At 39.6% G+C, this 15,696-nt stretch overlaps 1 protein-coding gene across 1 annotated transcript in view; it reads right to left on the bottom strand.

The window, feature by feature from the left end:
• ANO4 (anoctamin 4) overlaps positions 1 to 15,696 on the bottom strand; it is a 443,661-nt gene that overhangs the window by 198,268 nt on the left and 229,697 nt on the right. Inside the window, exons 6-7 of the mRNA XM_088025667.1 lie at positions 7,452 to 7,588; positions 4,778 to 4,936 (exon numbers count right to left, since the gene is read on the bottom strand). Of these exons, the coding sequence (XP_087881793.1) occupies positions 4,778 to 4,936; positions 7,452 to 7,588 (296 nt within the window). The remainder of the gene's footprint in view (positions 1 to 4,777; positions 4,937 to 7,451; positions 7,589 to 15,696) is intronic.

Here is a 15,696-nt window from a genome sequence, read left to right as displayed (position 1 = left end):
TGGATCTCTTTTCCATTTGTAGTCATTCCACTGGTGAGCTCATCCCAGGGTCTATCTCCCCGTCAGAGCTCTCCTGTATTCCAGACTCTTCTGTCCCACTTCGCATCTCCACCACTGGGAGACACCAGGCTTAACCTGCCTACAAGAGGACCCACTCTTCTCCGCATCCCTGTCAATGGCAACTCCTTTCTTCCAACTCCTTAAATGAATAGCATGTAACAAATAAACAGCCTGTGACCCTTCTCTCTTGCATCACTCAAAGTGTCTGAAATTCCCATAAGGTCTACTTTCTACTCTTCTCAACATCTCTGCTGTGTGCTTGACCAACCCACCATCCTCTCTTTCCAGGATTCTCACAACAAATCTCCTAATGAATCTCCCTGCTTCTGCCCTTGCCATGACTCCCCTTTCCATAGCAAAATCACCAGGCAACTAGGGGCGCCTGGGTGGCTCAGTTGGTTAAGTGACTGTCTTCGGCTCAGGTCATGTTCCTGGAGTCCCGGGATCGAGTCCCACATCGGGCTCCCTGCTCAGCAGGGAGTCTGCTTCTCCCTCTGACCCTCCCCCCTCTCATGTGCTCTCTCTCTCTCTCTCATTCTCTCTCAAATAAATTAAAAAAAATCTTTAAAACAAACAAACAAAATCACCAGGCAACCCAAGTGACCCTAATAAAACAGAAACCAGATCTGGTCATGCCTCTGCGCAAAACTGTCCAAGGATGTCCTTGTCACTCAGAAAAGCTAAAGTTTCCCAGTGACCACTAGGCCTGATGTCCTCTGTCTTCCATTGTCTCTCTGGAGTAATTTCTCACTATTCTCCACCTTGCTCAGTGACTACTGTCATATTGGCCTCCTTCCTGTTCCATGAACACACTAGGGAAGCTTCTGCCTCAGTGCCTTTGAACTTACTCTTCCCTTTTCATGGAAGAGAGGCCTACCCTTGTCAACTTCTACAAAATTACAAATCCCTTCCAACACTTCCTGCTTTACTTTCTTCCCCATAATGTTTATTGATATTTTATATATATTTACTTTTAATTTTGTGCTTAAGTTCCAATAGAAAAGGGCTTTCGGTCTGTTTTATTTACTGCTGAGTTCCTAGTACTTGAAGCAGTGCCTGGCCTAGAGGGAGTGTGCGTGTTTGATGAATGAATTAACTATCATCAAAATGGCATGATTCATCTAATATAGTTATTTTGTAAAGACTAATGATAGAGGTTTCCCCCCCATGTTCTGTGTGGGTCTAAAGAGAAAGAGCACTTCATTAATACAACTACTACCCACACATTCCAAGCAATTCAAAAGTCACCCACAATTTGATTATTTACATAAAGGAAAAGATAAACTTCTTATTGATGATAAGCATTTCAAAATAGGTACCAAAATGCCAATGATGAACGTAAAATTTAAAATGAAAAAAAAAAATCTGAAATGGAAAATATAAGTAAATATGAGTTTACCTTTCAAAAGGGGGATTTCCTCAAATAGACACTAAGAAGCAGATCATTTGGACTTAATGATACTTCACTTGGGAATTTTGCTGTAGACTGCTTTCTCTGGGCTAATATGAAAGATGAGTTACAGAATATTAAAGACCCAGGGTACCAAAAGCAAGCACTTAGCTGCTGACTAATCAGGCAGGGGTAAAGTTTTTTTTTAGGGAAGATTAAATTTGACTATGTCTTCACTTTTATCATGAATTAAAGATTCTCCTAGTTGTTTCTTGAAATTCAGTGTTAAAAGAGATAACAATTCTCTTATTGTCAAAATGTTCAACTACAGAGCCTGTCTTTACCCTTTTGAAGGCAAACCCTCTAAGTCTGTGAAACATGTTTCCCATTAATTGTTGGGCATCATGACACACAGCTAATGAAGAAAAAACACTAATCATACAATGTATTTAGTGTTAATCATCTCAGATATATATGGATTCATAGTAGCTTTCTGGGTTTTCTTTTTTGTTTTCCACCTTGAACTAAGTTCTTTGTTTTCTGTGTAAAAGAGTGAAGTAACTTCTGGAAGCTGAAATAGCTATTGGTATTATGGTCTCTTGGCTGTGGCTGTTTATAAAACACTTGATTTAAATAAGAGTGCTTTTGATGGCTTCTAAATCTAATAACACAATGTAGATACAAGTTTATTGTTCAAGTAAGGGACATTCTATTTTAATTATTTGTGACAGGAAAAAATTAATTTATCTATAATTGCCTGCTACCTCTCAGGCAGAGAAGAACCTGCAAAGACTCTCCTTGCTGAGCCTGCTGTGGCCATGAAAACACAGAGCAGAGCTCAGAGGCTGAATTAGGGCCAATTACGCCACGTATGCAAAAGACTGGAGCTGGGCAGTGGGAAGGGCTGCTGAGAACAAAGGTTCCAGAAAGAGGAAAAACTTGCTGTTGGTAGCGGATAGAGGATTGTGGGGAAAAAGGAGAAATAGGAAAGCTGCCATCCAGAGAAGTCTTGGAGGGAAAAGGAGGAAGAAATGCTTAGATAAGTTTTTATGAAGTTTTCTATATGGTGACATAACCCTTTTTCTAACTGCTATTTTTTTCTAATATACATTAAACAAATACCTAGCTATTAAAATTTCAAGAAGTCACAACCAAACAAAATTATCTTGTAAACAATCAAAATCATACAGCAATAATCTGGCACACCATGGTCAGCAAAACTGGGTAACAAAAGGCAACACAGTTCTCTGCTGCCTGCTTTAATTCCAGTAGATGAATACTGGAGCACAGACGATATTTTAAGAGACACATAGGAGATTTGCAATCTCTGTAGTATTGGGTCTTATTCAGAAAAGTATTGAACTTTTTGAGTTTTAACTAATAAGTCATAAAATGGCATTAAAATGATCTAGGCAGAAGAAACCCCAGGAATGGAGAACATAGTTACGAAGCTTAAAATAGAAATCTCTCAGTAACTGAACAAAGCTACATAGTTTTGATGGGAATTAAGACTCTGACAGAATCAGAATGGATCAGAAGAAGGACTTTCATTATTTAGGATCAGGTGGCAATTCACACTGCTTTATATAAAAATTCTGAATAAGGAATAAGAATAAAAGGTAAAGGAATGATTTTTAAGGATAAAAATATTAGGGGTGCCTGGGTGGCTCAGTCAGTTAAGCATCTGCCTTTGGCTCAGGTCATGATCCCAGGGTCCTGGGTTCAAGTCCTGCGTTGGGAATCTCTGCTCAGCAGGAAGCCTGCTTCTCCCACTCCCTCTGCCTGTTGCTGTGCCTGCTTCCGCTCTCTCTCTGTCAAATAAATAAAATCTTAAAAAAAATAAAAATATTAATGCACTACCAATGTTAAGAAAAGAGTATACAGTTGTCTCAATAAACACTTAAAGAAGAAGATTTATCAAAGCTATGTTCTATGGGTAGAACAAAGATTTCCTGGAACCCCACAAAAGTGGAAACAAAGTATTTAACTCTGTGTGTTGCTCCAAGGAAACCTCCAGCTGAGACAGTCTTTGGAGAAACCCGGATTCACTTTCCTGAGAAGGAGAACCTGTTATGGCCACAATCATCTTGTCATTTTTTTTTTTTTTTAGATTTATTTATTGGAGAGAGAGAGAGCAAGAGAGAAAGAGTGAGAGAGGGTGTGCTCACAGGAGGAGGGGCAGAAGAAGAGGGAGAGAAAGGGAGAGAAGCAGACTGCACCGAGCAAGGAGCCAGACGCCGGGCTCGATTTCAGGACCCTGAGATCACGACCTGAGTTGAAATCAAGAGTCAGATGCTCAACCGATGGAGCCACTCAGGCGCCCCTTGCCATTTTCCTAATTCTCTTTTTGGAGATGTTCCAGAAAAATACTGCTCTGTTTCATAAATGCTCAAGAGTTGAGGTCAGTCTAACAGATCTGGAAAAATCCTACATATCTAAAGTGTCTTAAGATCAGCATGCAATCCGTGTGTGCCATACAAAGAAGAACATGGATTTCTGATTTCAAAGATCTATCCCCTCAACCTTGAGAAGCAGAATCAGAAGCAAACATTTTTAACTGCCAATATGTTCTTCTCATTGACTATGAAAAGCTCCAGAAGCTTTGCAAAATGTTTAAGGAAAATGTAAGAAGAGTTATGTAATCTAGCTAACAGGGCCAAGTTCTATAAATGTGCATGGTATTTTGGGGTACACAATAATCTCATTGTGGGCCAGAGGTGTGGCTGGGCCTCTGGTACCTTCCTTAGTAATTTTTCTTTAAAAATCCCTATACAGAGAAAGAAGAAGGAGAGAGAACAAAAACACTGGCAAGGTAACCCTTGCGTTATGGAACCTGATAAAAAGACACCGGAATGTCTCTTAAAATGGAATCATTTTGGCCAAATCAGCCAGACAGTCTCTCCTGGTATGTGAGGATGCCCAAGCTCATTATGTTTCCTGAAATGTAAAAAGAGGCTCCAGAGTGGAATGATTGCATTTTATCCAAAGATTTCTTAAATCCATGTAATAGAACCCTCCATTCACACAGAGAAACTGTAGACCTAGGAAGTCAGATAAATCATAACACTCTGAAACAATTCATTTAACTGAAATAAGAGTATTTTGATTTTCATGGAATCTTTTGGCATTAAAATGCTCTCAAAGGCAAACTGTGCTTCGAAAAATTAAGTATTGGAACATTTCCCAAACACTGCAGATTGGCAAATTCTGACCAAATGAAATGTTCTGTTAACATAACGAACATAACATAATGGCTTATTTTTAAATTGCCTCTCAATATGAATAGATGCGTATTTGTGTTTCTTCTCAACCAAGCAAACTATTTACCTCTTTCTCCATTTGTAATCCTTCTGCTCTAATATTTCTTTCAAATACTTCTCTCTTTTCGGTCTGTGGGTTGGATTTTCTGTACACAAGAATATAGTCAATTCGACACTTTCCATCTCTGAAGTAAAGTCCATTTGATTTGTTTTTTTCTGGCACTGTCTGCACACAGAGAGAAAGAAACCAGTTTAAGACACTCATAAAAATGAGCCTGAGGTAGTATTAAAGAATTAAAAGTAAATGATTTTTTCATTGTGTTTTACCAAAATTATATTTTTATTAATGAAAAATGTAAACAGTAGGGAAGAAAAATAAAAATTGGAAAAAGAATTGAGCGAAGTGGACAAAACTTAAGACACCTAACAATAACACCAAATGTTGGCAAGGATGTGGGACAACTGAGAATGATCATATTCTAAAAGTGAGAGTGAAAACTGATATACTTACTCTGGAAAACACACTGGCAAGAAAAATCCTTATTAAAGCAACTTGGAGACATGTATATGACTATCTATAGCAGCACTGCTCATAAGAGTAGAAAATAAAAAATGTGAATCAATTCAAATGTTCACGGACAGGCAAATAGGTAAATTAATTGTGGGACAAGTCATACAGTGGAATAGCAGTAAAAATGAATGAACTACAGTTACATCTAATAGTAAGTACATATCCTAAAACAATATAGACAGAAAAAGAACAAGAGAAGACTTCATATTACATGATTTTTAATAAAGCACAAAATAAAATGTATCTAGAAAGAAGTTTTTAAGGCTATGTATGTGCATGGTAAAGCTATTTTTAGAGCGAGAGAATAAAAAAACAAAAATTCAGGAATATGGTAGAGGGATGGGATTAAAAGTAGCTTTGGTGGTTTTAGTATTATGCTAGTTCAACATTCCTCAAAAATTTTGCCCACAATAAGAAAACATTTTACTTTGTGATATCTGTGTGCATATGTAAACATACCAAGGATCTGAGACAAAAGTTTCACAAGATGATACTTATCCTTTCTACTTGCACACATGCTAATATTAATTTTCCATTTCACTAAAAATAATTGGAGTTAGTAACCCACAACTAGGTTGCCATCATAATTTGAAAAATATCATCTTAGTTCATCAGTTAGATGGTAGTTTAAGGTGTTCATTTTATTATTATGCTTCAAAACTTACATGTAAGTTATAAGTATTATTTTGTAGTGACTACATATATAAAAATTAAAGAACAAAATAGTAGGTATAATTTTCTTCCAGGCTCCATAGGCTTGTTATAATCATGCACAACACTGAAAGAGACCATCAAGTACAGGCTGGTTAGGCTAGAGCCCAGTTTCTCAGGCTGATAGACTTCAAAAACATGTCTATGAACCTAGCAAGTGGACACGGGGGTAGGGGGGTGGTTGCCTTTTCTATAGGCCCAGTTTACATCAGTTTTCAAGTAGTGGTGTATGGGAGGCAAACACACCAGACCTCCAAGGTCATTGCTAGAATGTACATTCTTGCGTAAGTGCCATGTATGCCACCTCATCCAAAAGGGAAAATATCAGCCAGAGGGATGGAAATGTCACATCCCATGCCTTGGTGCAGACATTCGCAATAGATGATCAATCCTCACTGATTATTTTTTTGGTTTTTGCTTTAAGAGGTACTCAGAAACCTACCCAAATAAACACTTTCTTAACAATTATTTGCCAAGCAAGGGAACTACTCTGTAGATTTAGCACATCAGCATCTGTCTGCAAAAACAAGGTCTCAGCCACGGCATCATGAGGGGGGTTAGCAAAGCCTTAACCCTCCTGAGACTGTTTCCTTATCTGTAAGTTAAGGAGATAAGACTAGGTGCTCTTTGAGGTCCCTTTTGAGATAGCTCCTTTAAGTCAAATCATGGCACTCAAGGTAACTGTGTGAAGAGATGACAAAGGAATGAGGTTTAAAAAAAAATGCTTGGACAGTAGCATATGGTGTTGGCAGAAAGAAGTCTGGGAAGTTTGGGAGAAGTAAACAATTTTTCCTGTTCACAGGTGTCATCCTGTCAATGGTTAACTGGCTCTGAAATAATAAGTACAGGAGGACTATGCAATAACAGACTCTTATTTTGTGTTCCTATTACCTACACCTACCGCATATACAAAGAAGCTATTAAACTCCACTGAGACAAACTCTAAGCAAGAGTGAATGCCCCTAACAAAAGACTTTTCTTCCAAAACGACATATGAACAGATGGATCTATTTACAATTGCAATGAGTTTTCAGATTACAGAGGGCAAACAGAAACTACTGAAAGCTGGTTCCTCTTGTGTCACTGTTGTATGCGCTGGGGGATTTATACAAGGAAGTTCACGCTTGTAAAGCTTTCTTTCTACTAGTGACACTCAGAATGCAGACTATCATAAAATGACAAGTGATTTTAAGTATCTCCCTTTATATAAATGAAATGTCTCTAGGTATAAGAAGGGAAATACATCACTTAGTGAAAGTTTGTTTTAAACATAGGTAGATTCAGGATCCCTGAAATGTGCTAGACCTATGGAGGAAATCAAAAGAATATTAAGACCTGCCCCTTGTTTTCTGGAAACCTACAGTTCAATGAGATGACGACTTTAAATAATCCCCTGGAATATGCTTCACAGGTTCCCACCTGGATGAAATATTGTACTTTTAAGAAATCATACACTTACCTCTCCTCCTGCTTCCAATCTGCTAGCATCATCTGAAGTACTGGTTAGGTTTCCGGGGTGAAGCAGAGAATCATCATCTTTGCAAGGGCTGTTGACAGCTTCTAATTCATCAAAAAGAATATTGACATCCTTGGCCACTAAAACCAAAATAAATACATTACAAGTGGGGTTAAGAATTTGGGATCTTAAAAGCAATACCAAAATAGAAGACACCTCTCTTTGGCTTCATATTTGTTCATTGTTTCAATAACACCTTGAATGATAGGTATATTATTTCCTAAGAGAAAAAGATGTCAGATGTAAAACATGTTTGATTAAAGAGTGTCTTGATTAGGCAAGATCAAGGACAATGTGAAGCAAAGTAAAGTACCTCCATAATATGAATAAAATCTGCCTTCAATGACAAGAGGAGGTGTTATGTTTGTTTAGTTTTCTTTCACTTACTTCTTTAGCATAAAGTACTTTCACTTATTACTTCTAAGAACTCATTCTCGAGGCAGGAGCAAGATGGTGGAGGAGTAGGAGACCTGGATTTCGTCTGGTCTCAGAAATTCAAATGAATAGGGATCAAACCATTGTGAACACCTACGAACTCAACAGGAGATCAAAGAAAAGAATAGCAGCAACTCTCTGAAGAGAAAAGCGACCACTTACTGGAAGGTAGGACGTGCGGAGAAGTGAATCCAAGGCGATATTCGGGAGGATAGACGGCGGGGGGAGGGGGCCTCCATCGGCCGCTTCTGGCAAGTAATAGAGCCGCAGAGCACAAAATCGGAACTTTTGGGGGTCGGCTCCTCTGAGGGATGTCGCTCCAGTGGCTAAGCAGGAGATGGAACCCTCGCGGGACAGTGTGGTCTCAGGACCCTCAGGGTCACAGAAAGACCGGGGGTGCCTGAGTGCAGCAGAGCTCTCAGGGATCGGAGCGGGGAAGCCGGCTGCAGAGACGGAGCCGAGGAGCGGGCTCTCAGCTCGGGGTTGCCATAAAGTGTGATCTGCGGCCCAGTCGGGCCACTGCTCCTCCAGCAGGGACCCAACAAGCGGCAGATCCGGGGAGACTCCCCTTCCTCCCCCGGGGAGGAGCGGCTCAGGAGCACACCGCAGGGATCTGCTGGGTTTGGAGACTCCACACGGGGTTGGGTGCCAGAGATAGAAATGCTCGGTCACAGGCTGGGAGAGCACGGAGTGCAGCCAGAGACTGGGGACACGGGAGTGACTGCTTTTCTCTGGGGGCGCACGGAGGAGCAGTGCCCCAAGTTCTTGGCTCCTCCGGGCGGAGACTGGGAGGCCACCATTTTCACTCTTGTCCTCCAAAGCTGTATCGAGAGCATGCAGGGAACAAAAGCTCCCAAGAGCAAACCCAAGCAGATTGCTTAGCCCGGACTGACAAGGGCGGGGCAATTCCCCCGCGGGCAAAGACATTTGGGAACCACAGCAACAGGCCCCTCCCCCAGAAGATCAGCGAACAGCCAGCCAAGACCGAGTTTACCGATCAAGGAGAACGGGAGATCTCCAGCACTAGGAGAATACTGCACATAGAATTCATGGCTTTTTCACCATGATTCATCAGTCTTTCAAAGACAATTTTTTTAACTGTTTTTTTTTAATTTTTCTTTTTCCCTTTTTCAACTAACATCTTATCAATCCCTTTTTTAAAAAAACATTTTTATTTTTCATTTTTAGAGTCATATTCTATCCCCTCATAGTAGTTACCCTTATTTTTGGCATATATATATTTTTCTCTCTTTAAAACTTTGAGATACAGTTTCTTCTAACAGATCAAAATATACCCTAAATCATTAGTGTATGGCTTTGTTCTAGTCTCTTGCCTGATCACATTCTCTTTTTTCTTTCTTTTTTTAAATCTTCTTTCTTTTTTCAAACTTCTTATCTTATCAATTCCTTTTATAAAATCTTTTGTAATTTACATCTTTACAGTCATATTCCATCCCTTCATTGTATCAACCCTTATTTTGTACATATATAAGTCTTTCTTTCTTTAAAATTATAGGAGGCACTTTCTTCTAACAGACCAAAATACACCCAAATTCTAGTGTATGGCACTGATCTATACACTAGCCTGATCATATATGATCATATTCTGTTTTATTTGTTTTGTTCTGATTTTGATTGTTTTTATCTTTTTCTTTTTCTTTTTTTTTCTCTTTCTTTTTTCTTTCTTTCCCTTTCTTTTCCCCTGGTTTCAGGTCTTTTCTGATTTGTTTAGAGTATATTTTCTGGAGACGATGTTAACCTGTTAGCATTTTGTTCTCTCATTCATCCATTCTCCTCTGGACAAAATGACAAGAAGAAAAAAAATCATCTCAGCAAAAAGAACAAGAGGTAGTACCATCTGCCAGGGACCTACTCAGTACAGACATTAGTACGATGTTGGACCTAGAGTTCAGAATCATGATTTTAAAGATACTAGCTGGGCTTGAAAAAAGCATGGAAGTTATTAGAGACACCCTTCCTAGAGAAATAAAAGAACTAAAATCTAACCAAGTTGAAATCAAAAAGGCTATTAATGAGGTGCAATTAAAAATGGGGGCACTAACTGCTAGGATAAATGAGGCAGAAGAGAGAATTAGCGATACAGAACACCAAATGATGGAAAATAAAGAAGCTGAGAAAAAGAGAGATAAACAACTACTGGATCACGAGGGCAGAATTCGAGAGAGAAGCGATACGATAAGATGAAACAACATTAGAATCATTGGGATCCCAGAAGAAGAAGAAAGAGAGAGAGGGGCAGAAGGTATATTGGAGGAAATTATAGCAGAGAACTTCCCTAATTTGGGGAAGGAAACAGGCATCAAAATCCAGCAGGCACAGAGAAGCCCTCTCAAAATCAATAAAAATAGGTCATCACCCCGACATCTAATAGTAAAACTTATGAGTCTCAGAGACAAAGAGAAAATCTTGAAAGGAGCTCGGGGGAGAAGAGATATGTAATCTATAATGGTAGAAACATTAGATTGGCAACAGACCTATCCAAGGAGACCTGGCAGGCCAGAAAGGACTGGCATGATATCTTCAAAACACTAAACGAGAAAAATATGCAGCCAAGAATACTATATCCAGCTGCGCTGTCATTGAAAATCGAAGGAGAGATAAAAAGCTTCCAGGACAAACAAAAACTAAAGGAATTTGCAAACACGAAACCAGCCCTACAAGAAATATTGAAAGGGGTCCTCTAAGCAAAGAAAGAGCCTAAAAGCAGCATAGATCAGAAAGGAACACAGACAATATACAGTAACAGTCACCTTACAGGCAATACAATGGCATTAAATTCATACCTTTCAATAGTTACCCTGAATGTAAATGGGCTAAATGCCCCAATCAAAAGACATAGGCTATCAGATGGGATTAAAAACAAGACCCATCAATATGCTGTCTGCAAGAGACTCATTTTAGACCCAAAGACACCCCCGCATTGAAAGTGAGGGGGTGGAAAACCATGTACCATGCTAATGGACACCAAAAGAAAGCTGGGGTGGCAATCCTTATATCAGACAAATTAGATTTCACAACAAAGACAGTAATAAGAGACGAGGAAGGACACTATATCCTATTTAAAGGGTCTATCCAACAAGAAGATCTAACAATTGTAAATATCTATGCCCCTAACATGGGAGCAGCCAATTATATAAGGCAATTAATAACAAAAGTGAAGAAACAAATTGACAACAATACAATAATAGTGGGGGACTTTAACACCCCCCTGACTGAAATGGAAAGATCAGCTAAGCAAAAGATCAACAAGGAAATAAAGACTTTAAATGACACACTGGACCAAATGGACTTCACAAACATATTCAGAACATTCCATCCCAAAGCAACGGAATACACATTCTTCTCTAGTGCCCATGGAACATTCTCCAGAATTGATCACATCCTAGGTCACAAATCAGGTCTCAACCGGTACCAAAAGATTGGGAATATTCCCTGCATATTTTCAGACCACAATGCTTTGAAACTAGAACTCAATCACAAGAGGAAAGTCAGAAAGAACTCAAATACATGGAGGCTAAAGAGCATCCTACTAAAGAATGAATGGGTCAACCAGGAAATTAAAGAAGAATTTAAAAAATTCATGGACACCAATGAAAATGAAAACACAACTGTTCAAAATCTTTGGGATACAGCAAAGGCGGTCCTAAGAGGAAAGTACATAGCAATACAAGCCTTTCTCAAGAAACAAGAAAGGTCTCAAATACACAACCTAACCCTACACCTAAAGGAGCTGGAGAAAGAACAGCAAATAAAGCCTAAACCCAGAAGGAGAAGAGAAATAATAAAGATCAGAGCAGAAATCAAGGAAATAGAAACCAAAAGAACAGTAGAACAGATCAACGAAACTAGGAGCTGGTTCTTTGAAAGAATCAACAAGATTGATAAACCCCTGGCCAGACTTATCAAAAAGAAAAGAGAAATGACCCAAATCAACAAAATCATGAATGAAAGAGGAGAGATCACAACCAACACCAAAGAAATACAAACAATTATAAGAATATATTATGAGCAACTCTATGCCAGCAAATTAGATAACCTGGAAGAAATGGATGCATTCCTGGAGATGTATCAACTACCAAAATTGAACCAGGAAGAAATAGAAAACCTGAACAGACCTATAACCACTAAGGAAATTGAAGCAGTCATCAAAAATCTCCCAACAAACAAAAGCCCAGGGCCAGATGGCTTCCCAGGGGAATCCTACCAAACATTTGAAGAAGAATTAATACCTATTCTCCTGAAACTGTTCCAAAAAATGGAAATGGAAGGAGAACTTCCAAACTCATTTTATGAGGCCAGCATTTCCTTGATCCCAAAACCAGACAAAGACCCCATCAAAAAGGAGAATTACGGACCAATATCCTTGATGAACATGGATGCAAAAATTCTCACCAAAATACTAGCCAATAGGATCCAAGAGTACTTTAAGGATTGTTCACCATGACCAAGTGGGATTTATCCCTGGGCTGCAGGGTTGGTTCAACATCCACAAATCAATCAATGTGATACAATATATTAACAAAAGAAAGAACAAGAACCATATGATCCTCTCAATAGAGGCAGAAAAAGCATTTGACAAAGTACAGCATCCTTTCTTGATCAAAACTCTTCAGAGTATAGGGATAGAGGGTACATACCTCAATATCAGAAAAGCCATCTATGAAAAACCTACAGCGAATATTATTCTCAATGGAGAAAAGCTGAGAGCTTTCCCCCTAAGGTCAGGAACGTGGCAGGGATGTCCACTATCACCACTGCTATTCAACATAGTATTAGAAGTCCTAGCCACAGCAATCAGACAACAAAAAGAAATCAGAGGCATCCAAATCGGTAAAGAGGAAGTCAAACTCTCACTCTTTGTAGATGATATGATACTTTATGTGGAAAACCCAAAAGACTCCACCCCACAACTGCTAGAACTCATACAGGAATTCAGTAAAGTGGCAGGATATAAAATCGATGCACAGAAATCAGTGGCATTCCTATACACCAACAACAAGACCGAAGAGAGAGAAATTAAGGAGTCGATCCCATTTACAACTGCACCCAAAACCATAAGACACCTAGGAATAAATTTAACCAAAGAGGCAAAGGATCTGTACTCAGAAAACTATAAAATACTCATGAAAGAAATTGAGGAAGACACAAAGAAATGGAAAAACGTTCCATGTTCATGGATTGGAAGAACAAATATTGTGAAGATGTCCATGCTTCCTAGAGCAATCTACACATTCAATGCAATCCCCATCAAAATACCGACCACTTTCTTCAAAAAAATGGAACAAATAATCCTAAAATTTGTATGGAACCAGAAAAGACCCTGAATAGCCAGAGGAATGTTGAAAAAGAAAAACAAAGCTGGCGGCATCTCAATTCCGGACTTCCAGCTCTATTACAAAGCTGTCATCATCAAGACAGTATGGTACTGGCACAAAAACAGACACATAGATGAATGGAACAGAATCGAGAGCCCAGAAATGGACCCTCAACTCTATGGTCAACTTATCTTCAACAAAGCAGGAAAGAATGTCCAATGGAAAAAAGACAGTCTCTTCAACAAATGGTGTTGGGAAAATTGGACAGTCACATGGAGAAGAATGAAACTGGATCATTTCCTTACACCACACACAAAAATAGACTCCAAATGGTTGAAAGACCTAAATGTGAGACAGGAGTCCATCAAAATCCTATAGGAGAACACGGGCAGCAACCTCTTCGACCTCAGCCGCAGCAACTTCTTCCTAGAAACATCGCTGAAGGCAAGGGAAGCAAGGGCAAAAATGAACTATTGGGATTTCATCAAGATAAAAAGCTTTTGCACAGCAAAAGAAACAGTCCACAAAACCAAAAGACAACCGACAGAATGGGAGAAAATATTTGCAAATGACATATCAGATAAAGGGCTAGTATCCAAAATCTATAAAGAACTTATCAAACTCAACACCCAAAGAACAAATAATCCAATCAGGAAATGGGCAGAAGACACGAACAGACATTTTTCCAAAGAAGACATCCAAATGGCCAACAGACACATGAAAAAGTGCTCAACATCGGTCAGCACCAGGGAAATCCAAATCAAAACCTCAATGAGATACCACCTCACACCAGTCAGAATGGCTAAAATTAATAAGTCAGGAAACGACAGATGTTGGCGGGGATGCGGAGAAAGGGGACCCTCCTACACTGTTGGTGGGAATGCAAGCTGGTGCAACCACTCTGGAAAACAGTATGGAGGTTCCTCAAACAGTTGAAATTAGAGCTACCATTCAATCCAGCAATTGCACTTCTGGGTATTTACCCCAAAGATATAAATGTAGGGATCCAAAGGGGTACGTGCACCCCAATGTTTATAGCAGCAATGTCCACAATAGCCAAACTGTGGAAAGAGCCAAGATGTCCATCGACAGATGAATGGATCAAGAAGAGGTGGTATATATACACCATGGAATATTATGCAGCCATCAAAAGGAATGAGATCTTGCCATTTGCAACGACGTGGATGGAACTGGAGGGTGTTATGCTGAGTGAAATAAGTCAATCAGAGAAAGACATGTATCATATGACCTCACTGATATGAGGAATTCTTAATCTCAGGAACAAACTGAGGGTTGCTGGAGTGGTGGGGGTGTGGGAGGGATGGGGTGGCTGGGTGATACCTTGGGGAGGGTATGTGCTATGGTGAGTGCTTTGAATTGTGCAAGACTGTTGAATCACAGATCTGTACTTCTGAAACAAATAATGCAATATATGTTAAGAAAAAAAAAGAAGAAGATAGCAAGAGGGGAAGAATGAACAGGAGTAAATCGGAGGGGCAGACGATTCATGAGAGACGATGGACTCTGAAAAACAAACAGGGTTCTAGAGGGGAGGAGGGTGGGGGGATGGGTTAGCTTGGTGATGGGTATTAAAGAGGGCACGTACTGGGTGTTATGCACAAACAATGAATCTTGGAACACTATATCAAAAACTAATGATGTATGGTGATTAACATAACAATAAAAAATGAAAAAAGTCTGTTTATTCAGCAAGTACTTAGTGGGTGCCCACTTTGGCTGGACACTGTGGTGGGTTAGGTCAGGTCAAGTACCAGACGTGGCAGACATGGCCCCTGTCCTCACACACCTCACATCCATCCAAGGTGAGATTGGAGCCTTATCATCCATGGCATGGATGTCACAAAGATACTCTACATCCAAACAAGGCTACTTTTAATGGATCCCTTCACCTTCCATGCAACCCAAGTAACAGACCTGCACTGCATCAACTCAGAGAGGGCTTTGTGAACAGAATTGGGAAGCTGAGTCACAACAGGTAGATACCACATATTTGGAAAGCAAGAGAGAGGCTCAAATGATTCTCCTTCACAAATAGCAGGCACTCAGCCTAAGACGACCAGGGAACAGAACAGCAAAGATTCACATGTAACAGCTACACAAGAGTCAAGAACCTCATATTGTCTGTGAGACCAAAAACCTGCTAGAGTCTGAGTAAATCATCAAATTCAGCATAAGAAAGAGAGTTCTGTAGGTTGACTTGCTATGTTATTCCAGAATAGAGACGGAGCAGAGAAGTCAGAGGACCAGAAGGCAGTGTGATCCTGACATACTTTATGTGATGGGAAGGCAAATTTACCTCAACAGTACTGAATCTACTCATTAAATACTTATAATTATTTATTCAGTGAAAATCACTTGGATTATTAGCCATTATTCATTCTCTAGGGGAAAAAGAC

Source organism: Eumetopias jubatus, unplaced genomic scaffold (assembly GCF_037043125.1).
Source record: "Eumetopias jubatus isolate StellerSeaLion01/CBP00866 unplaced genomic scaffold, mEumJub1_p1.0 scaffold_8, whole genome shotgun sequence".
NCBI lineage: Eukaryota > Metazoa > Chordata > Mammalia > Carnivora > Otariidae > Eumetopias > Eumetopias jubatus.
The sequence above is the reverse complement of the archived record's forward strand: the minus strand, read 5'-3'. Positions and strand labels throughout refer to the sequence as shown.